The 23,759-nt window shown below is 34.0% G+C and overlaps 2 protein-coding genes across 2 annotated transcripts in view; one reads left to right on the plus strand and one right to left on the minus strand.

Annotated features, from left to right (window-relative positions):
* The window catches only part of LOC128161568 (NACHT domain- and WD repeat-containing protein 1-like), a 25,550-nt gene continuing 1,791 nt past the window's right edge, over positions 1–23,759 (plus strand). Inside the window, 26 exon segments of the mRNA XM_052824879.1 lie at positions 1–141; positions 508–893; positions 1,295–1,497; positions 1,691–1,806; positions 1,979–2,190; positions 2,397–2,522; positions 2,686–2,811; positions 3,016–3,230; positions 5,565–5,707; positions 7,209–7,311; positions 7,611–7,829; positions 8,898–9,225; positions 9,430–9,582; positions 10,003–10,152; positions 10,576–10,789; positions 12,130–12,286; positions 12,627–12,804; positions 14,008–14,355; positions 15,319–15,540; positions 15,670–15,931; positions 16,605–16,728; positions 16,940–17,108; positions 19,136–19,257; positions 19,628–19,859; positions 22,684–22,845; positions 23,475–23,641. Coding sequence (XP_052680839.1) covers positions 80–141; positions 508–893; positions 1,295–1,497; positions 1,691–1,806; positions 1,979–2,190; positions 2,397–2,522; positions 2,686–2,811; positions 3,016–3,230; positions 5,565–5,707; positions 7,209–7,311; positions 7,611–7,829; positions 8,898–9,225; positions 9,430–9,582; positions 10,003–10,152; positions 10,576–10,789; positions 12,130–12,286; positions 12,627–12,804; positions 14,008–14,355; positions 15,319–15,540; positions 15,670–15,931; positions 16,605–16,728; positions 16,940–17,108; positions 19,136–19,257; positions 19,628–19,859; positions 22,684–22,845; positions 23,475–23,641 — 4,899 coding nt within the window. The 5' untranslated portion in view covers positions 1–79.
* LOC128161572 (uncharacterized) overlaps positions 18,825–23,759 on the minus strand; it is a 22,823-nt gene continuing 17,888 nt past the window's right edge. Inside the window, exon 5 of the mRNA XM_052824885.1 lies at positions 18,825–19,029. The gene's annotated coding sequence lies outside the window, so the exon portion shown is untranslated. The remainder of the gene's footprint in view (positions 19,030–23,759) is intronic.

The following is a 23,759-nucleotide window of genomic DNA, read 5'->3' on the forward strand; positions in this document are numbered from 1 at the left end:
TCCACATGGTGCCTTCTTGTGGAAAAGCCGTGCGTTGAAATTCCACATTGACTGAAAAATTAAAGTAAAAACGTTCACCATGTATCGAAAATATCTACAAGAAATTGCCATCAGAGAGAAGCAAATGGGAAACAATTGCAGGTAGGCATAAATTGTTTTCACTTCGCTCAGTGCGGCATGTGTGCGTACACAGCTATTGATTTAAAAACGGACTCGCTTTGATGCATTCTTTTGGCAAAGTGATTGAATTCCGTGGCGGATCTAACATAAACTGAAGTAAAGATGAATTATCTTATATAAATAATTTTAGTTTCATTTTTATATAATTATCCGCTATTTGAATACAAGATACGTTGAATACACATGCGTAAAGTATCTGTTCGTTGCATTATTTTCTATATTTTGATTGTTCTGGACACAAAGTATATAATTCAATAAATTAAGATTTCCAGTGTTAACAGGTAAAAATCTGACAACATATCTGTTTCTATATTTGACATTAACCAGTTCATCGGCTTCGCCCAGTGGTACCCTATCCCGTCACCCCAACCCCCAGTCCTCAGAAAATAACAGGACACCCCCAGAACCTCCGACACCATTAGGGCACCACGCAACAGAGTTCGGAAATCAGAATGCTCAAAACCCAGGACCAAGTAATTCTACCGGAACCCAAAATCCTGCTCAGGCACCTCCAAAAGAGCTCACGGAGGAACAGAAAAAGTTTAAGGAGAAGCAAAAGCGAGAAATTGAAGCTCTGGTTGAGACCGTTGATGAAACAGAGATGATTTCCATGGCCTTTCCCTTCCAGGAGGCTATTATTCTTGGGAATTTTTACGCCACTTTTCCCAACACAATGAAAACTATCCGTATTTTTACCAGCAGCACGTTCACAGGTAGGCTCAGGTTCACGTACGGTATAAGGACAGGTGTAACTACATGTACTAGTGTATGCTGCTAGAAATTATAGAAGTTGCACGAATCTATGGATTATTGCACGATTTATCAGATTTCACGTACTATCGAAATTGTTTAGTCCATATACATGCGACAAACATTTTACATAAATGATGACAACCACTGTATGTGGCTACAATGCAGATATGAAATAATATTCATAATGATATCAATTTCGAACGGGATTAAATCATAACTTAAACATAATTATTCCAAGACATTCAAAGATATCTGTGACCATTGTGTTCTTCTTCTGTCATTCATGTAATGTTTTATGTTAGGTTGTACATGTAAAAATGTTTTGAGTTGAAAAGGAACAACTTTACTTTAAATTCGGCAGATACAAAATATGAAAGAAACTGCTGGATGGAAAAGGCGTATCCCAAAATCAAAGAGCACTGTTTCAAGAAGGGTTACGAATTCCAAGTGGTGGACATGAAATGGGGCATCCGTAACCAAGCAACGGATGATCACATGACAACAGAGCTCTGCTTGCATGAACTTCGCGAGTGTCAAAAGCTATCAAAAGGACCCAACTTCATTGTAAGAAAATTTCCATTCACATCTATTCATACCATTGTAGCTGCATGATTACATCACAAATTGTGGTTTTATTGATTAACGATTAAAATAAAACGAATAAAATCAAATTAAATAAACAAAAGTCCATTGTATCTGAATTCATATCTATATATATTAAGCGGTCAGCCTTTAATTCTTTAGTTATTTCTTTTAGTCCCTTTTTGCTCACAAGTATGGATACCGTTCTCTTTCTCGGGAAATAAATGGCGAGGAGTTCCGAAAGATACAGGGTGCGGTTACTAATCAGGCGGACTTGGAACATCTCTTAAGGTGTGTTGGATTCACAGAAAATGTTTCATACATATATAATAGGAAAAACTCGCATGTTTTATCTCTTAAATTCTCGTTTTATGTTAATTAATTGTTATCTATATGAAATAAAATAATCAGAATTTTTTAAGTCCCATAATCTCAAATTCTCTCAACGTATTTGTTGTCATAGATGGTACGAGCTGGACTCGAACGCAGTCCCCGGTGTTTTCCTTTTAAATCCGATTAGTAGAAATATTCCGGACTTCCTCTCCAAAGACTTTGAAACCCAGAAAAAGGCAAAATCTGAGTGGTGGACGGAGAGCGAACGACTTATGGAGATCATAGCTACAGGGGCCACCGAGGGACTGGACAAGGACAGCGCCAGAAAGTACAAAATATCGGGTAGGACGCGAGCAAGTTCCACACTGTAAAATCGGATTTTGTAATGTTCTTCCACCAATGTTTATAAATGACTCTTGACAGACATTGTAGTATTTTTTAGGTAACGTTGATTCGTTAATATGGTCTATTGTGTATAAAATTAATGTTAAAACTAATTAAGTTTTGTTTGTAATTATTTTAAGTCCGAGCTCTGTTGTCTTTTATAGTAACGGAACTGGAGACGGAAGTTGCACTAAATGAAAACAATGCGACTAAAAAGAGTTTTTGGTTCCGGAAAGATTTTAAACATATAGAAAAGCAGAACAACTGCTATACCCTTTCCAGGTATATAGGTAAGTCAAACTTGAAACTCGTATTTTTTCTTTCAACATACACAAAAACGATAGTTTGTTATACAATGTACTACGAACCAACAAGGACATTTTCTGTTTACACGTTGAATTGGAAAACAATAACCATGTATTTGTAAATGATGTTTTGTTTAAAAAATATTAGAATGCTTGGGAGACGAGAAGGTATGGCAGAAAGCTCGAGCAATGAACAAGGACCTCAAGGACCGGATGACGAGTAAACTAAATGCAGACCACGTACACACATACGAGCTCAACTGGATGGAAAAAGGTAACAATCATTACTTCTAGGTATTTGAAGAAGAAATGATATACCCCTTTGGATATCTTTTGCTTTTTAGATGACATTTTGCATAAATATTGAAAAGTGTGCGAGTTTTCGATAAGACTTTTAAAAACCCAAACAGTTAATGAAAGGAAACAACTAATTTTATTTATACGAAAAATGACATAAAGTTTATGGTTGACATTTTAGGAATTGATCCGGATTGCAGGGAACACGCTGATTACCTGGAGAAGATAACCACAGACTTCCAGAACCAGATGATCGCGTCCATCGACGAGTCCATAAAGGAGAGGGAAAACGACAAAAAATTGACCTTGAGGCCTGACCATGAAGAATTCATGGAGCATGCGGTGCTAGTCAGGAAAAAATGCGACGGCGTCAGGGGACGGGACCACATCGTTAAGGTGAGTCAAACTGGTCTCACGGATTGGCATTATATTGTTGAGATGAGTTATGCACTGATCGGGTCTCATGAAGAGCTTTGATCTAAAGGAAGGAGTCTTCTCGTTATCAAACATACTTCTTATAATAAGAAATTCAAAAAATTTTGACACAGTCAAACGGATCATATTACCAAATGATTCTATCAGTTTAATCAAATTTGACCTTTTTGTTTACGCATAAAAGTCAGGTCAAGGTCACTACCTTTTTCCTCAACGTAAAGGATGATAAAAAAGTGTAGCTCTTTGTAGTTCTATAGACATTTTTTTTAAAGATTTGAAGATTCTATTCTTCAATGAAATGATAGAATTTCAGAATGTCTATCAGCTTATACTTTTAAATTGGAATAAATATTTATATTAAAATCGATATTGCCTAGCCCGCATTTCCTCTAATTTTCTTTAAATTTGAAGAAAGGACTATATATGATAAGGGCCTAAAATGGCCCCCCTAAAATGAACATGATCATTTTACTATCATTCTTTGTTTTCTTAGTACAGGAATGTATATGATGTGTTTACATAATATTCATTTTGGTTCAAGTGCCCACAATTTAGAAATACGACATTGTAAAGACAAACTTTTCCCGCCATTTTTGCATTTTGAGCGTAAAACAGCTTGTTTTCAAGCAGTTTTTCCTTCCGAAAACATAGAGCGCATTCTTGAACAAATAAAATATTTTAATCAGAGATGTATCTAGCCAAGACTAATAAGTGACAAAAAAAATTTCCTTGTTCAAGCATGCGCTCTTTATTTCCCATTCGTAAATACATAAGAAAAATGTCAATTTTTGGCTGATTTTGATTGAATTATAGAAATGGCGTCACTTATGACGTCATATATTGCCAGTGAGTGCAAATAATTCAAATAAATAGATGAAAAATATATTCTATATCAACTCTTCTAAAAAATTAGTTAACATTTTTTTGTACCCGAAACATTTAAAAAATGGCGAATTATGGGGGCCAAATTTAACTCTTATCAGATGTAGGTCTTTTGATTATTTTTTTTATGCTTCCAAAAATAAAATATATCTGATTTTATGTATAATGAAGACATTACATAAAGATATAAATTGACAGAAAAGCAAATATATTGACCATTTAATAAGAGAGAAAATCTGATTTTAGTTATTTTTTCACAAAATCAATGTAGAGAATGGGCGCTTTAATAAGGTTATAAAAATGTAATTTGAATAGCCCAATCATATTTTTAAAAAATTCTGAAACCCAACCATCATATCATTAGTTCACATTGATAAAAAAAAAATTCCAACATTTATGTTATTGTTTTTGAAATGCTAAAACAGACTCATTAATCTGCAGCAATTCTGAATTGCGAAACATGTGATATTTTCCTACGGCAATATTACGCCAAAAATATAGTCCTTGTTAGATTCTAAACAATGGCTAATTTTTTTTCTATGCTAAGTTGTATGATAATCAAAAAAGAAAGAAAAATATACTATTTCAATTTCCTTACATCTTGATTTAATGAATAATTAATCAAATCTACGCTTGACAAGTCGAAAACCAGAAAAGACGCCTTACTTAGGGTGGGGTAACCAAGCCTCAAAAAGCTAACATCGTTATAGGGCGAACTGAGTAGAAAAAAAAAGAGAACCATATACTAAGGCGAACTGAACAGGTACAATATAGGACTAAAATCGTTAATTTTAGTAAACAGATCTCACAAAAGACTTGCATGATCAAGATGAGTTAAACTGGTCTGTAAGAGTTCAGGTACCGAGTAAATGAGTTAGACGTTTGGCTAGGAAGGTGGAAATACAGTAAGGGTTCTTTTGATTATGTGAAAAAATGACAATAACAAACCGTCAACCATTTCCAAAATTTATAAAACGAAATACAAATTCAAAGCAGAGCACACCGACCTCCAAAAAAGATGGAGGTACCTAGGATCATTTTAAAAGAATATGTATTGGTTGGATAAAAGCTAGAGTTGCGCGTAAAGGGTTTAGATACGTTTTTAAAAGGTTAAAGCTACAGGATAAATACGGAATAAGTTTAAAGGGTTAGGATTAAGCTTAAATTTAGCGAGGTTTGTAAATTTTAAGTAGGTTCAAAATTTTAAGAAAGGGTACTTACATAGAGGTTTTTTTACATAAATTTTTCACAACAACTTTCATACATTTTCTTTCTAATCACAGTGTTAAATACAATACCTGTATACAGCATTTGATACACATACAAATCATATTCTCTAGTACATTATCACACTTCAATAACATAAAGACTAAGAACAAAACACTTTGATTTACAACTTGAATGGATTCACAGAAAATCAAGGAATATGTGTTGGGAGACAGTATGGAGCCGTTAATTGTACACGGGGAGTCAGGCTGTGGGAAAACCTCCATCATGGCGCTGGCCGCTAGGGAGGCGTTCTTGTGGATTCACGGAAACGGCATGGTCATAATGAGGTGATACAAATAAAAATTAAAAAGGGCTGTATTTTTTCATGGCCATTTTTGGACTTAATGTACATACATATTAATCTCACTTTGAAAAAGAACTCTAAATGAATATATGAAAAAACGTTCATATATATATATATATATATATATATAATCCAAAATAAGTAAGGTTAATCCACACAAGTCATAAATGATAAAAAAAAAATAACAGAAAGCCGATTCAAAACTCTACCGGTTTCATTCATTTTCAATGAAACGGGTAGAGTTTTGAATCGGCTTTCTATTATTATCACATATATATATATATATATATATATATATATATATATATATATATATATATATATATATATATATATATATATATATATATATATATATATATATATAATAGGCAACAAATATATAAATCAGATTTGCATGAGAAAAAATTAAAATTTTATTTTTACTCATAAATTAACATTAATATTTGAACGTTTTTTCATATATTAGAGAGGTTGAGATTTCAGACGTGTCCGGGTACGTGTACGTGTACTAGAGGAATCACATAAATTCTTTGATGACGCAAAGATGTCAAATATTTATGATAATTTATGGCTAAAAATAAAATTTTTATTTTTTTCTAATGCAAATCACCTAAATTCTTCGCGTATTACGTCATCAGTTTTTGTGACGAAAAAGTTTCTACAAGTTCTCTAAACTTGTACACTGTCGTCTACACGTAAGTACAAACTTATAACTTTTACAACAAATATAATCTAATTGATCGGTAAATATATTCTTCTAATACATTATATACGTAGATTTTTAAACTTCATTTGCATGCAAATTGATAAGAATTTCACCATTAATTTATAGTTTTTTAGTGAATTAATGTAAAAAAAACTGTGTCGAAATTTACGTACACGTTTATATCCTACAAGTTATGAAATCTCAACTGATGAATTACAAAAACGTGTACTTGTACGTGTAGTTATAACACACGTACGCGTACCCGTACACGTTTTAAATCTAAACCTCTCTATTCATGAAGAGTTCTTTTTCACAATAATTGACGATTGTTGACGTTATCACTAGGTAACGTAATTACGTCAGAATTGTAACGACTGTAAAACGTCTGAAGAAATAAAAGCGCTTATGTTTTGCAGTTAGTGTTGCTGTTTTTCTTTTATTATATTTTTATCGGACACTGAGAAAATACATTTGCGATTTGGATATATATATATATATATATATATATATATATATATATATATATATATATATATATATCTTATAAATTGCTGTTTGCCACTTTTTATTCGTAGAGTTATGATATTTTGATGTACTTGTTTACGAAAATAGTACAGATCTTGTAGCTCTGTGGGAATTTCGGGTTGACATGCCTAGAACAACCCGGAAAATCCGTTGAGTAACAAATCATTTATTAGTATGGTTTAAATATATGACCGAGAGCATTTTTACTAGATGTTTAATTGTGACAGCTAGAAACGATCCCTGTTGACAGGTTTTTGGGATCGACACAGGATAGTTCCAACGTCGTGTCTCTCCTTCAGTCCATGAACTCCCAGATAGAGAAATATTTCAAGTTAAGGGCTGTCAAATCTCAGGTATTTCCTTACCGAAATTCATACCTTTCTACCTTCTTTACATTTATCAGCTAACAGCAGATTGTATAATTCTGATCATTGATTAAGATATTAATTGTTAATTAATTTTTTTGTTTTCATTCTTCCGACAATTTGAAATAGATTTTTTGGTGTTTTTGGAGAGCGCAGGTGAAAGATTAAATCTAGATATGGAATAAAAGTAACATTTTGCTGTCAAGACATTTGAATGTTAAAATCGATGGAAAAAAGCTTTGTTGTATTATTTGTTCACCTTAAACAGTTTTTAATTATTTTTGAAGGATATAAAAGAGCTGATCAAAACGTTTAAAACGTATTTACGTTTCTTCGTCCTGAAGAAGAAAACGATTGTGATATTCATAGATTCTATAGATCAGCTTGATAAATCTCATAATGGCCGCCTTGTGTCGTCATGGATACCGAACAATCTGCTGAAGTCCGCCAAAATCATCATATCCACCATTGATCATCCCGACTTCGGGGTATTTCCTGATATCAAAGTAAGACCATTTGAATTGAAATAGAAAGAATATTTACTATATACTTCGTTCTAGCAATGTGATACGTACTCTTAATTAATAATTTGCTTTGGTTTTTTTGTTACTCATTAGATATAATTTTCGCTCAGTTATGATTGTTTTAATAAATAAATGAATTCTTAATAAATGTTAACAACACGGTTTACACAAGGGAAAAAAATAATATATTTTAGAAAGCCTTTATGTCATTTTGCCTGTTATAAGGATTCCTACTGATGTTTAGACATGCAGGTATTTTTGTTTGAGAACTTGGAAAAAATGGGTCGTTTATAATTTGTCATACTGATATATAACATATTTTTAAATGCTAAGATTTGGAAAAAGAAATACTTCTAATATATTCCAAAAGACTCAAACTATAAAATAACATTTTCTATTTAAAATTGAATTGATGGAAAAAGATATTATATGAATTATAAAAAAGTTCCGAGATCAGATTTGCTATTTTTCATTGTTATTCTGTGTTTCCCTCTCTGTTTGACGATGGTGGAAATATAAATGTACAACTTGAATTACAATAATTATTTTATACAAATGATGCTTAAAATAGGCTTTTTGGTATCATTCGGGTAGGGAATAAGGAACATTCTTTGATTATCACGAGGTGATAATTTTGGTCGGGGCGTTGTCAAATCCAATATAGCCCGAAGGACCTTATGATAGATTTGACCACGCTCCGACCGATATTATCACCTCATGATATTCAAAGAATGATTCTTTAATTATTACTAATATTTATGTAATTTTTAGAATGAATATTGGCATATTTATGTGATTTCCGTTTCTTTAAATTATGCAAACCCAGCTTCGTCCCAACAGGACGTTATTTGAACTTATCAGACTGTTAAAAGAAATCGATTCGTAGTGTATCACAGAAAAGGACACTAAATATGTAAATGTTTCTATTTAAAGTAAAATAAAAAAAACCAATTTATTATATTAACAATTACACAACGTTTTGGGTCCATTTTGGTCCTTAGTTTTTCACTATAAACTACATTAAAACATAAACATGTAAGATTTTTTCAGAGTTTTGTGTCGGAGGATAACTTCATTTCCGTGCCCCTTCTGACGCCGGAGAATCGGATAGACGTCCTTGATCATTGGTTCCAAATAAACAACCGGAAACTGACGGACGAACAGCGGTCCTACGTACTGAGCATGTTCGAGAAGTGCTCCTTACCTCTTTACATCAAACTCTGCTTCCGCAAGGCGATCACGTGGACCTCGTTTCGTCCAATAGAAGAGTGTCAACTGGAAGACACGATTCGTGGATGCATAGACAAGCTGTTCAGGTCTCTTGAAAACAAACATGGAGAGTTATTCGTAGCCAGAGCTCTAGGATACGTTACAGTTGGTATTGATAATTGCGATATCACTTTTATTAAGTCCTATATAATTAAAACTTTACTAGTAAATGGTACCACTTTGATCAACGTTACCACTTGGATCAACTGTACATAACGCTTACCTAAAAAATAAAATCAAAAGCAACTTCTTTCATGATCTTTCATCAATTTTATGTTCATGTGATGTTCAGTCTATTTATTTTTATTTCAAGCGAAACATGGTTTGTCTGAGTTTGAACTGGAGGACATACTGTCTTGTGATGATGACGTATTAAATGACGTGTATCAGTTCTGGACCCCGCCTATTAGACGACTTCCGCCTCTCTTGATCGTGCGCCTGCGTCACGACTTAAATCGATATCTTGGTACAAGCTTGTTCACCTCCCTAGCCTTTTTTTTTTTTTAGAAAATAATGTGAAATGCATGGGTTTTTTCTTTTGGCTCGCTTGCATTTAAAGGCTTACCACATTTAATTGTTGTTTCGAAAACGATTCAACAAACAAATAATATCTAAGTGATAAATAGATCTAATTTAGGTATCTTTTCAAGATATGTTGTTTTATGTACTTCTTGTGTGAAATTGCTTGCTCCAGTTATGTAAAACAAAACGTTGTTTATAATCTTATTTAAATAGAAACGACTTCCCGCTCAATAACGCATAGAACTCGAACCACAAACCATGAAAATTTGCCTCTGAATTAAGTTGTGAACAAAATGGGTTTAAAAAAAGTGGAAGCTAGCGCTTTGTTTTTGTTGTAATTTACCATTTTGTGGACGGTTTTCAGTCAACCGGGGGGACTCCGGTGTACAGATCATGGGCTGGTACCACCGTCAGTTCTGGGAGGCGGCCCAGGACCGCTACACCAATGACAAAGACACCTGCCAGAGGCTCCACGCGGGGATTGCCGACTACTTCATGGGCAGGTGGTCCGGAGGTCAGAAAAACAACTATGATATTTTAAAATTGTCACATTGTGGATGCACATATAAAGTGGATAACAGATGGTGAAATGACTGTGTATTTTTTAATGTCCGTTGACATCAATTTTCGCGGATTTAGAATTTAGGATTCGATGATGCGTATTTACGTAGAAAATGGTTTAAAATTTGTCAATGAAAATGATCGTGCATATATTACTAGGATTAATCGATTAATATTTTTTTCTGCTTAAATAAAATGATATTGAAAGCAACTAAAAATAATGAAACCTCAGTATAGCAAATTCCTGAATTCAAACTAAATGCCATTTAAATCCTAAAAGAAAATGCTAAACCTCTGTAATAATACAAAAATCACCAAACTAAGACATCCCCAGGAAAATGTGTCATAGCTTAAGGTAATTTCCCATCGTTTGCAGACGTTCCAAAGCCATACAAGGATAAACATGGCGAATCAGAAGCCATCCGTTATGTGGCCAGCCAGCCGATACAACTGGGTAACCAGATGAACGAACGGAAACTGAAGAGCCTACCGTACCATCTGGCCATGTCAGAAAACCTGCCAGACCTAAAGAAGGAGTGCCTCCTTAACTTCGACTTCCTCATCCATAAACTTCTCTGTCTGCATACGCAGTAAGATTTCTCAGGACTGCTCTTTATACATCTATAGTCACAGCATATAAAATCTCCTGCAAACTCTCTCAAGTTCTTATTTCAACAATCCATTTGATGTATAAACCAATCCACACTTCACAAAAGTTATGTCCCTTGGTCGCCATCTTTGGGGAAAATTACCCATAGATTTCTAACAGTAGCCTTTGTACATGTAGTTAAAGGTTTATAACTTTGTCAGTTGACATTAAAAACCCGCTTCCGTTCTGTATTTTGATTGCACCAAAATTGGGCAACACACATATTAAAGGAATTAATTAAAAGAACTATATATGAAATTAGTCAAATTTGGCCCCCATAATTCGCTATTTTTAAACTGATTCAGGTGCATTAATTTGCTGTGTTATTTTATAAAAGAGTTGACATAAAATATGTTTTTCGCCTATTTATTTGATTAATATGCACTCACTGGCAGTATAATACGTCAGAAGTGACGCTATTTTTTATAATTCAATCAAAATTAGTCAAAAATTAACATTTTTCTTTTCGTTTTTCGAATGGGAAATATAGAGCGACTCTTTGAACAAGAACGAACTTTTTGTCACTTATAGGTATTGGAGAGATACATCTTTGGTGAAAATATTTTGTTTGTTCAAGCAGTCGCTCAATGTTTCCTTAAAGAAAAACTGCTTCAAAACAAGCCGTTTTATGCTAAAAATGAGAAAATGGCGGGACAAAGTAAACTTTATGATGTCATATTTTTAAATTGTGGGCACTAAAATCAAAATGAAAATTATGAAAACACTTCAAATGTATACTTGTACAAATAAAACAAAGAATTTAGTAAAATGACGATGTTCATTTAAGGGGGCCATTTTAGGATCAAACCATATCTAGTCCTTTCAAAAGATTTCATCACAAAACGCCCAAATGCTTGGTTGCATGAAGAAGGAAAAAGTTGGTTTTTCCCTTTTGACCTTTCGGTTGACCCCGCAAAGAGAAACAACTTTTGCAAAGTGTGGATTAGACTATTGTAGCTTGAAAGTTACTTTAACATTATTAAACGGAAAAAGTCTGTATTGTATATGATCATCATGTGATGTACATGAAAAAATACATATTAATATATGCAATTCCGATCGAGGATTTATCATTTGGATTATAATTCAATTTTACAACAAATCTTTAGCTTCGTTGTCCCATATACAAGTATTTTGCAAGGTGAACATGTTCCATGCTATCAACTGAATGTTAACTGAAAGGTCTGGAAAGGTGTCTAAATCGTAGAGCTACGTGTATCCCATTCAGTCAGAATAACAGACTTATCTTGCCCTAACATTTTGTCGTTGCGCCTTTATCAGGGACTTGTTGGATGACTTTGACCTGACCATCAGTCTGTTCCCAGGGGAGCAGGACTTACGGTCCCTGTCCCAGGCTATCAACATTTCCGCCGCGGCCCTCACCCAGGACCCCCGCCAACTGCCCGGGCACCTGTTGGATCGCCTGGAACACATACAGGTAGGTCGAATGGTCGCTGACCTTGTGTTGACCTACAAATAAAGCAAAAGTAGACTTGCCCTTAGAGTCATTTGGTTTAAATGTAACTACATTGAATATACATGTATGTTAAAATGTGATTTACTTTTCTTCCGAGGAAATATTTTTCATCTTACTCCTTATGTTCATTTGATTGTGTTTCTTGTTTTACTTATGTGCACAATTGTCTCAAACAATAAAAGTATCTATGCTGTAAGAATATTTTTAAAGAAGGATACATTTACCACCTTAAAGCAGTGCTTAACAACGGTCTGAGAGTTAAAGAATCGTATGTTACCTTTTGATTTTCACTCATCCCCAGGGTCTTCAAGATTTTCTGACACAGTGCCGCCAGAGCCCGTACCCCTACCTCCTCTGCTCCCACTTCTTGCTGAAGAAGCCCGGGGGTCAACTGGTCAGGACCCTCACTGGGCACAACTCAGTAATCGATAGCTTAGACCTGCATCAATATCCCGAGGGCAAGCTGGTGGCGCTTACTGGTAATGGATAGTATGCTACATGTACCACAGCACGTTAGAGCACATGGACATCGTATCCCCTCTACACTCCATGACATACATATAAATAATATGTGTATATCATAGAGTGTGGTGAATACGATGCCCCTGTGGTTAAAGTTTTATTTAAAATTGCTGCAAGTAATACATTATGTTATCGGTAATGTCTTATCAAATGCCAAAAGACGTTCTTTTTAAATAAAACAGTACGAAAATTAAAAAAAACCCAAACCTTTAAAAGGATATTTACGTGATCCAGTTTTTCTGAGAAACCCTTGGGCTTCGCATGATTTGATCAAGTGACCTACCAAGTTCATATCGCAGTGAGCCGTTTAACTTTTTAAAACTTGCTGACTGTTTATTTTTATTTAAGGACGTTGTTTACTCAGGGTTTGCGTTCTCAAATCCGGATTGTTAAAATTAAAGTTCAATTTTATGAGTAAAATTTGTTTTCAATACAAAAAGTATTTATGAAATGAATTTTGTTTTCCACTGAAATATTTTTGGTAGAACTGTAATATTTAAAGTTAAGATTTTATTTGTTAGTCAACGTAATTTTGCATATTTTTGGTTGGTTTTATTTTGCTTTTTCGTTTAGATAATCGTATGGCACACACTACAAAAATATTGAAAAATGTCTAAAAATGATAAAAGACACCATACCTCAAAATTTTGATCATTGATCTCATATAGATTTTATGCCAGCAGAGAAAGGTCAATATACTTAGTTTAATACTATAAATGTTTTAGCATTATCATCATTCAGTTTTTTTGTTATATTAAATCAAAAATGGGTAGTGGTTTGAAAACTGATAGAGGAAATTCGGACTAGAATATGAATGAAAACTTATTGCTTTGTATCTATTTAATGTCACTACCATTCATAAACTGTATTTCATTTGTTAAAGAGTTAAGCAGTTTGTATTATTTTCACATTTAAGAAAATCTCAATCATAGGGTAAAATTTATATGGATTTTTCATAACTTTTCAAAAAATATTCAATGACCATTAACTTAAAAACAAGGTCATTGACCTACTTTTTTGAAAGGGAAGAATAGTACTACCATGTAAGATCTATAACACACAATAGTTGGTTTTTCATTATCATCAGTGGAATTTTTTTTCATTCTGAGTAAATATCATCCTAAACCAAACAAACAAATTTTGAGTTTTAAACATTTCAGCGAGTGAGGGAGACAATCTGATAAAGACGTGGGACGTACACGCGGGGAAGGAGATCAAGTCCATTCTCGCCATGCAATCTAAAATATGCAAGGCCGAGTTTGCGGTAGACGGAGAAATCTTCCTTCAGGTGTACCAGGATAAAATATATGGATGCAATTCAGGTGGGGACGTCAAGTATACCATTGAGTTTCCAGCCATTGCGGTAACAACTGCGGGCCACAAACAAAGCTACATAGTTGCCATTGGTGAAAAGGAATTCGTCTTATGGGATGCTACGACCGGAAGTGAATTGAAACGTAAAGAATTGCCACCCAAACTCAAACCCAACAGCCTGGAGTGCATTTCCGGTAATTTGTTTTTATTTTTTACGAATTTAAGTGCAACTGTGATTAGTGAAGAGGATAAAATGCAATTCGGATAGGTTCTTGTAACTGGGTCAACCATGTTAAATGAGATAATATTAAATGTCAACTTTTCAATCTTAAAATTAAGTATATGCTGGATCGACCTCTTCATTGTGTAGGGAAAGCTGCCATTCCGATTTTTGTTTGATAGAGGCATATTTTTTTTTTTATATAAATCTAACTTTTGGGGGGAAAAATCATTATACCCTTTGAAATCTAAAATTCTCCAGCTTTAAGTCCTGTCGAGATTACTGGTAGTCGAGGGGTAGCGTAGTTATAATAGATTGTAACCGTGTCCCACTTTTTTTTTTATAGGATTCGAATCCTAAAACAATTCGAATTCTTTTTATACATTTTTCTTCTAATCGCATGACAAAATAATGTAATGCTAATAGTAAAATTAAAATAAATAGATAATTTAAGAATGTCAGAATAAAGTTATTCAAGCATATGATAAACGCTAGTTAATGTAATAGTTTGCATGCGCCTTGAATTTTTTTACTTACTATGTGAAGTCCCCGTTTTAAATTTGAATTATGATAAAACATTTTCTTCTAACATGTATCAAGGGATTTTAAAACATTTTTATGTACGTATCACTTCAATGATACATGTACAAGTTGTAAAAAGCAAAAAAAAAAAAACCAAACATAAAACCATTCAAAATATCTAGATATTTAAGAAACATGGGATGATATAATTACAACTGCCTACACGGAACACACCCATTATGTAAATATATACGTCTACGTAATGTGTCGATATTTAGATATGACTCTTCAAGTCATACGGATATTCAAAGGCTCTTTCAGGGTCAGGGAATATTTCAGCTTTTTTGCAACATCCTCTTATGCATTTTATTGTTGGGTCTAAATTAAGTAACTGATTTTGAAATCATTTTCCTAGGATCTGAAAATTTTGTTGCATTTACGGGTGAGATTATGGGATGTCTTTGTGTGTATAATGTGAGAGAAGATACATTTTCCCGTGTCGTGAAGATGAAAGATAATGAAGCCATCAACAGCATGGCGATAACGTCTGACGAGACCCACATCATCATCCACATAGGCTTGGACAATGTGGTGTTGGTGGATATTGCAAATCTGAATGAAATACGAACTCTTGAAGGTAACTTAAAACACTCCGCCACCTTCCGCCGTAGATAACCGTTCATTCGCAACTGATCGGGTACCTGATAAATCGATCGGTTTAAGACTAAACAATTTTAGAAGATCATTAATGTCTATTTTGTTTCAGCTCTAAAACATTTGCTTCGTCTCGACAAGGTTTACTCTCTGTACGGATCCATGGTAGTCTGTAACGATAAAATTGTCTGTATATCAAACGAAACGGGCAGCGACGTGTCTTCCCATTTCCCGCACTCAATCTCTCTGGTGGATGTAAGGACATGTGACCTAAAGCTGTTCGTTACCCGGTCCCAGGATAACATCCTCAGGGTGTGGGACAGAGCGAGGAAGGACGTCCAAAACAAACTTCCGCAACAGAGCAACAGAATCAGGTCACAGTCGTATTATTGCAATCATAGTTATGTTTGTAACGAGCAATTCCAATGGTTACATCAAAACGCTTCAAGTTTGTTTTAGCTGGCTGTATTTTGTTGTTGTTGTTTTTACACCTATCTACATGCAATAAGATATGGCAATCTTTATTTAATACAGTCCATCATTTACGTCTGTATTCTTCTAATTTCAATGTTTTTAAGCAATATTTATGGGGGGAAATGGTTAAACTAAACTCGACTCAACGATAGTTCTAAGCGAATTATCTTATCATCTAAAATCAAGTTGAATTCGATTTATTTTTTATCTTTATTGACGTTTCCAATATAAACCATCTTAATGAATTTGTACTTTTGTCATACTCTCCGTATAAAAAGTTAGGGTATGTCGTGGAGGACATCATTTTCATTTTTTGGTATATATTTCAACTATTACACTCGTATTTACATATTAAATCTATAAATGTGTTTAGACATAAAGAGAGGGAAGTGAGAACAAAGGACAAAATCCTCTTATTGCAACGGAAAAACAATAAGGCAACATTACTTTAAAAAAAAATTTTTATGGAATGTCTTTGATAATTGAGCAAAGTGATAGAATAACGACAAACTTTTTTTATATACAGACTAACAGTACATTTTCTGTCATTGCTGATTTACTTTACTTATTTAGAAAAATCATCTCAATGGAGAACCCCCGTTACGCACTCATACGTCGCCAGGATAAAGCACAGACAACGGCTATATATGAAATCTATGATCTCCTTGAAGACGACGTCATCAAACGGATTGCTCTGGTAAGTGATTTGATGCATTGAATTTACACGTAAAAATGCAGCGAAATGATAAAAATATGCATTGTTTTGCTTATAAAGCAAGATGAATGTATTGATATTTACAATTACTTGAATTTTATGAGGAGAGGAACTTGTAAGTTGTAAGAACATTTTTCCCAATCCTTTCGATTTTGATCAATAAAACGTGTGTAAATCAATGAATTTCGTTTAGGACACCAATGTTTCTGAAGAGGTTCTCCTGGACGATGACGACACACTTATAGTGAGCACAAAAAAAGACAAACTGAAGGCCATATTCCTGGAAACAGCTACTATTGTTACAGAATTTGAGGGATTCTTAGCTCCGTTTTATGAAGTGCGGGCTATTAATGGGGGCAATGGTTAGCAACATAAAGCAATGATGAATGCGATACCATTTTACCCTAAAGCTCACCTGGAACGGGAGGTCATGAGGGCGCCTCTGATCAACCCTTGTCAGTCATCTGTGTTCTTTTCACACTTCAAACTTATTCTCTCTTGCCACTAGGACAAATAAATTTGGTACAAATCACTCTTTTATCAAGGAAATTGTCGCGTATTAAGGCGAAATATTTAACACTTTTCGAAAAGAAAAAGAATCACATGGGATATGTCAATTGACGTTTAAAAATATTCTCAAAACCATGGCATCAGAAATCCCAATTTTTACCAAAATATATTTACATTTTTCAGTGTCCTTGCCTGTGATTACACTACGTATTGATTTGTACTATACAGTCCAATAATTTCAAATGACGTGTTATTGAAGCAAGCATGGTTTGCTTATTTACATTCAAATATTTAATCGTACATTTACAGTTGCTGAAATTTATATAAATGTAAGTAATAAGGACTAATTCTTTGAATATTATGAGGTGATAATTAGGGTCGCGCTCTGCGGGTGCCCTAGTGATCAGTCTCTCCGTCCGTCTTTCCGTCCGTCCGAGATGGCTTGTTTGGAGCATATCTTCTCTCCCCTTGGCCCAATCTGGCTCATGCTTCACCAACAAAGTGCATTTGGGTAAAGGGTGTGCAGTGACCTTGAACCATGTTTCTAAGTCCAAGGTTAAGGTCATAGCAGAATTATAAATAAAATCCTTGTTCGGGGCATATCTTCTCTCCCATTGAACCATCTAGCACATATTCATTCACATAGTTCTATGGTCATAGGGTGTGCAATGATCTAGAACAAATTTTGTAGGTCATGGTCAAGGTTATATAGGGCCGTGCAAAAATCCTTTTTTCAGAGCATATATACTTTCCATCTAGACCTATTTGGCTCATACTTCAAATAAACAAACCTTATGAATATCGGGTGTGTAGTGACCTTGAACCAATTGCTAAGGTCAAAAGTGAAGGTAGCAAAACCCTTGTCCGGAGCATATCGTCTTTCCCTTTTCTTCAATCTGGCTCAGACTTCACTCACATAAAGGTAGCATATATATACTCTCCGTTTAGTCCTTTTTGGCTAATACTTTACTTAAAAGAACTTTTTGGTTAATGGCGTGCAGTGACCTTCAACCAAGTCAACGTGAAGGCCAAAGCAGATTTCTTTATAACCAGTTTTGGACCATAGATTATTTCCCATTTGGTTAATATATTCAGTTTGAACAAAAATGACTGTAATTGGTAATGAGATTGAATTAGACGTTCAATGCCGGGTGGAAAATTTCTAAGTAATAGGACAAGGTCAAAGCAAAATTCTCTGAAATTCTTTTCACCATATTGTCCACTATGTTAGCGAAGCCCTCTGTGATGGACACCATCTTGATGTTGTCAAGCTTCAGTCGGGACGATAATACTCAAAGAATGATAACTTATTCCTTAAAAAATACACAAAGCGCAGTAACTGTATCAAAGTTCAACGTCTTAGCAGAGAAAGACAGTCTTAGTCATGTGCATCTGACCAAATGGGGGGGGGGGGCAAGAGTGTAGATTGGAGTGCATATGCTTTTCATTTAGAATTGTGAACATTATTTTGTATGAGATATATATTTTAGTTTATACAAAAAATAGGATGTAGTGTAAATTCACAATTTTTGAAACCGTGATAACTAGACCAATAATAGGGCCCATAGGAGAGTTTTAAGTTCTGTATATGACTATCTAAAACAATACTAAAATCATTTTCTAAAGTTTACGTTATACAATTAAAGAAAACGTGTGATGTTAAAATATGTATTATGTAAGCTCTCTGATATCCATGTAGATGCATTCGTGTTTTTTTTTCTCAAAATGTTCACCGCCTTTCCCTCTCCACATTTCGTTTTTCGTGATAAAAATCTTTAAAGTGACACAAGAAAAATTACTCAGGTTAATAATATGGCCTATTTACTTTTTATTATACAGATTTTAAATTGCCATTGAAATGTTGTTTTTATTATTTCAGAAATAGTTACGCAGACACGAGGGAGACAAAACCTGAAATGTTACGATACAAAAACTGGAAAAGTGACAAAAATCATCCAGTTATCAACATCTGATAAAAAATATATTGTTGAAACATTTGTGGTATGAAATATTTAATTATGCCTCTCCCCCCCCCCCTAAAAAAAAAAGACAAGAAAATCGATATTTTCCTTAAATACAATAGATCTTGAATCCTAAAGCGCAAGTCATATGTGTTACTTTTTCTAAGCCAAAGAAAACAGTTTATAAAGTTATTTGATGGCATGTTTTGTAAATACGCCTCAACATCCTAACTTTTGAAAGAATAAACGTTATTAAATTTTTATTGGAAAACGTACACTTTCCTCTTTCGCTTTGTTTTGTCAATTTATGCAGCAACACCAAAGTTTCGTTAAAAGCAAATAGTTTAAGAAAATACGCTGTGGTTACAATTTTTAACAGTTTGAATGAATTTAAATGTATTTACATGTAGGCTTCTTCCGATGGACAGATTATTGCTTGCGTTACCGAAGATGACACGATACTAGTCTGCGACACAGAGAAGAAAAGAGTGATAAAAACATTGCGAGACAAAGATATTGGAAAAGATGTTTGTCATATCGCTTCGGATATCGACATTTCTAGAAACGGGATGTACGTAATAGGAACAGCACAACTAAAAAAGCGCACCGTAACAACTCCTTTTGTTTGGAACAAGGAGGAAGGTATGGTTGGTTTTTAATTTTCGCTGAAGCTAATAAATCCCATTAATTTTTCTATGATTTTGCAATAGATGCACTGCGAAAATTGATATCAAAATTTATAGGGAAAATTGCAGGGAATTTTTTTTTTCATTAAATAGGAGGAAATTTTGAATGTCTCACACTTCATCAAAATGTATTGCAATATTTTAAGTTTTTAGCTCACCTCAGCTATTCTGATCGCATTTTGTCCGTCGTCCGTCTGTCTGTCCGTCTGTAAACTTTTCACATTTTGAACTTCTTCTCTAAAACCACTCTACCAAATTCAACCAAATTTGGCTCAAAGCATTCTTATGGAAAGATGAATATAAATTGCAGAAATAAAAGAAAAGTTTTCATTGAAAGCGGAGAAAACCTCAAAACTGTAAAAAAAAAAAAAAAAAAAAAAAAAAAAAAAAAAAAAAAAAAAAAAAAACCGGGGGTGCATTTTAAAAATATCTTCTTCTCAAGAACTACTGAGGCAAATTCAACGTAATTTAGCATGAATAATCCTTATGGGAAAGAAAATATAAATTGCAAAAATTATGGGCTAATTCTGTTTCAAATCTGAGTTATTACGAAAATAACAAGAAAGAAAAGGCGTGTTTCAAGCAATTTATAGGATCCATGAGTCTTGGTAAAATGGGTAGGCATGACCGGGCCAGGGCAAAACAAAAGATTAACAGTTATTAATCTGCCAATATCATTAAAATTTCAAGATATTTACTGACCAGTATATTTGTATTCGCTGGATATATTGCTGCAAAATAATGCGTAATTGGAATTTACGATTGCCGATCTGCCCCGGCTTTTATTTTGCCCCGGCCCGGGTTTGCTTACCCATTTTACCCAGACTCGTATTCCATAAATCTAAAACGAGGTTCTTTGTTTAAAGCAGCCATGACACTATATGATAAACGGGTCGATCTGACAATGATGAATTTGTTTGTTGTGCAACAGTTCGTGTACGAAGGGAATCTTTGAAACATGCAAAATACATTGGTGCCGATTTTGTGAAGTAAACTGAGGCTAAATATTTCAATGCCTTGACAGTTTTCACATATGACGGTGGAGTTAGCTTGTTGTGATTTTCGTTTCGTTTTCATTTATGCTTTGCGTTAACCTGGGAACTGTCGCTCGTATTTCCTGATTTTTACGTATCAAATCAAACAGAGACTTCGGTAAATCAAACAGTTTACTGTTTACCTGCGCAAATTAAGCAACATCTGATGTATTAAGAAAGAACTAAAATGCAATTCATTCAGGCTATCGGTAATTCGGTATCATCTTTTGCGTAATGGTAGAATAATTCAATATGTTTTGTTGATATGCTCGGCATTTTCTCGAGTTTATTCAGTTAAAATAGAGTTTAATATCGCTGACGGAAATATGTAGGTATATACATGTATATGATTCATTTCGAAAAATAAATTGTGTTCTTTATTTGTTATAGTGCATGTTTCTTGTGTTTAATTGCTTACAATTTCTATTTACTTACCATATTTGAGTGTTAAGCTTCGAATTATAAGCAAGACACAGAGATTTGCTCACAATTCTATGTTTGTACACAGATCTGAGGCCATTCATTTTTTTTCCATTTTAAGTGCCGAATAGGAAATACCAAGTTAAAAATCTTAAGCTGAATGTAATAAACTCATGTGAACAAAATATGACCCAAACCTAGCAAAATTTTGAGCTCATCTTGCTTATAATTCTACGATTGACGCTGAAATTTTGGTTGATCATTAGAAATTCTATATGAATTAGAGTATGTTAAATACTTGTACACAAAAAAATTAAAGAATGATATGCTGTATATAACTACTCTCTGGGGCCCCCTCTTTATACATTGAATAATGTGAAATGTGAGTAAATAAAAACGACATCGTTAAAACAGTTTCCATAGTTCTGACACATTTCTGTTGCGGGGATAAAAGAATTATCGCTATTCCTAAGAAAATATTACAGCGGAAAATTATCCTGGTTTATAGCCATTTGTTTTTGGTTTTCTTTGATAAAAATGAAAATAATCGGTGGGCCATAGTAAATTAGAGTGATGTGCCTGTCAATACGGTAACATTGATTTTTATAGCTCTTTAACATGTCACGTGACAGGATTTTTCATTCCAGTGTATTCATCAATCAAATGTGAGTAAAGTTATAAAAGTCACGAGTTTACGCGAGGTAACCAACAGTCATTTAATTATAATGAAGAAGGCAAATTAAATTGTTGAATATTTTTTATTTGAGAAATTGAGCGCATTGAGGTGCAATTTTCTTCACATATTTACATGTAGGATTTTTTTTATGAAATACAATAACTATTAACTAGTAAGTAGTTGAAGAAGAAAATGTACCTATATGCTCTCATATATTTTGATCGCTTTATTAAGTGGGGGAGGGGGCAGAACGAAAATACAGGGAATTAGAAGTTATATAACAGTGTGCCCCTACCAAATATTTAGTTCTATATCTTGCATAGGATTTTCTTATTCTGTGTAAAAACAGTATTTCATGAAGGTACAATGTCAAAGATTACGTGTATGCAAAAATAAGTGTAAAATTCGAATACTTTACAATATTTATTTTTATGTTATTCTACCAAGGGCCATATTGCACAATATCTTTTGAACGCCCATTGTTGCTCAGGTGAGCGACGTGGCCCCATGGGCCTCTTGTTTTTTTTCACAAAGGCTTGGTACCTTTAAGCACAAAATAAAAGATTTGATGATTATTTTTTGACAATGAAAACAAATCAATAAATATTATTGCCACAGACGGATTTGAACATTAAGCTTTATTTTTACAGACACATGTTCGATCCTTTTCGATGAAGAAGAACTCAAGCCCTACCAACAGCAGGGCAAGTCAGTGATTGATCTGGAAATGAATAGCAAAAAGGTGATCAAAGACGAGCTGCTAGCCGTGGGGTACACGGATGGAGCCATCAGACTCTGGGACCTCAAACTCGGTCAGTACTGCAGTAAAGTATACAGTATACAGGGAAATATCGCCCCCGTCTTATTTATTTGTTGTTTTTTTTTTTGCCCCTTTCGCCCTCGTTATCAGCGGGCGAATTTAAAACTTGGCAAATTTCAATGTCTCAAATTATCTTTCTTTTTTGATAATTCTATTTTTTGAACTAAGAAACGTTTCTTGAGGTTCTATATCCTACTATGAGAAGTTGTGTGTTTTGGACATTATATACCTATCTTATTATAATTTTACATCACCTAGCTAAAAATCAAAAAATGAATCAAATAATATTTGTGCAGCAAATCAAAGGTATTTGTATCAGATGTTATGTCATGTCATGAATAATGAGCTAAAAATAGAAATGGTCTTATCTGTGGGATTTCAGTGGTGCAGATAATTAACCATGAAAATTTGATAGACAATATATATACAATATATATTAGATATATCCAGATAAACTATGGAAATTAATCTACACCCTTCGTTATAGAATTTTGGTCTGGACTATGATTCAATGATAAACTGCATTTACATTTACTTTTAACTACTACTCTGAAATAATAACATGCTCAAAAACTTTGAAATAAACTGATATTAATTTAACATTTATACATTTATGGTAAGGCAAACTTCACATGAAGCTGAGCGGCCACACTGATGTGCCTGATCTAGTGATGGCGCCGGGGGGTACTTTCCTGATGTCTTACTGTGACATGGAGGAGGAAAACATGATGAGGATCTGGGACGTGGACAGCTGGGAGTGCGTGGCCACCTACCGGTCAGAAATTGTGGTGCGTGAGTAACATAAAATGTTTGGTGTTATTGGTAATTTATTTATACAAAGGAGTCTGGTTGGTCAACAAATAAACCATCAGGCTCCACCCTCACCAAAATTTTCAAATTCCTCAA

The sequence above is a fragment of the Crassostrea angulata genome, chromosome 8 (genome assembly GCF_025612915.1).
Source record: "Crassostrea angulata isolate pt1a10 chromosome 8, ASM2561291v2, whole genome shotgun sequence".
Taxonomy (NCBI): Eukaryota; Metazoa; Mollusca; class Bivalvia; order Ostreida; family Ostreidae; genus Magallana; species Magallana angulata.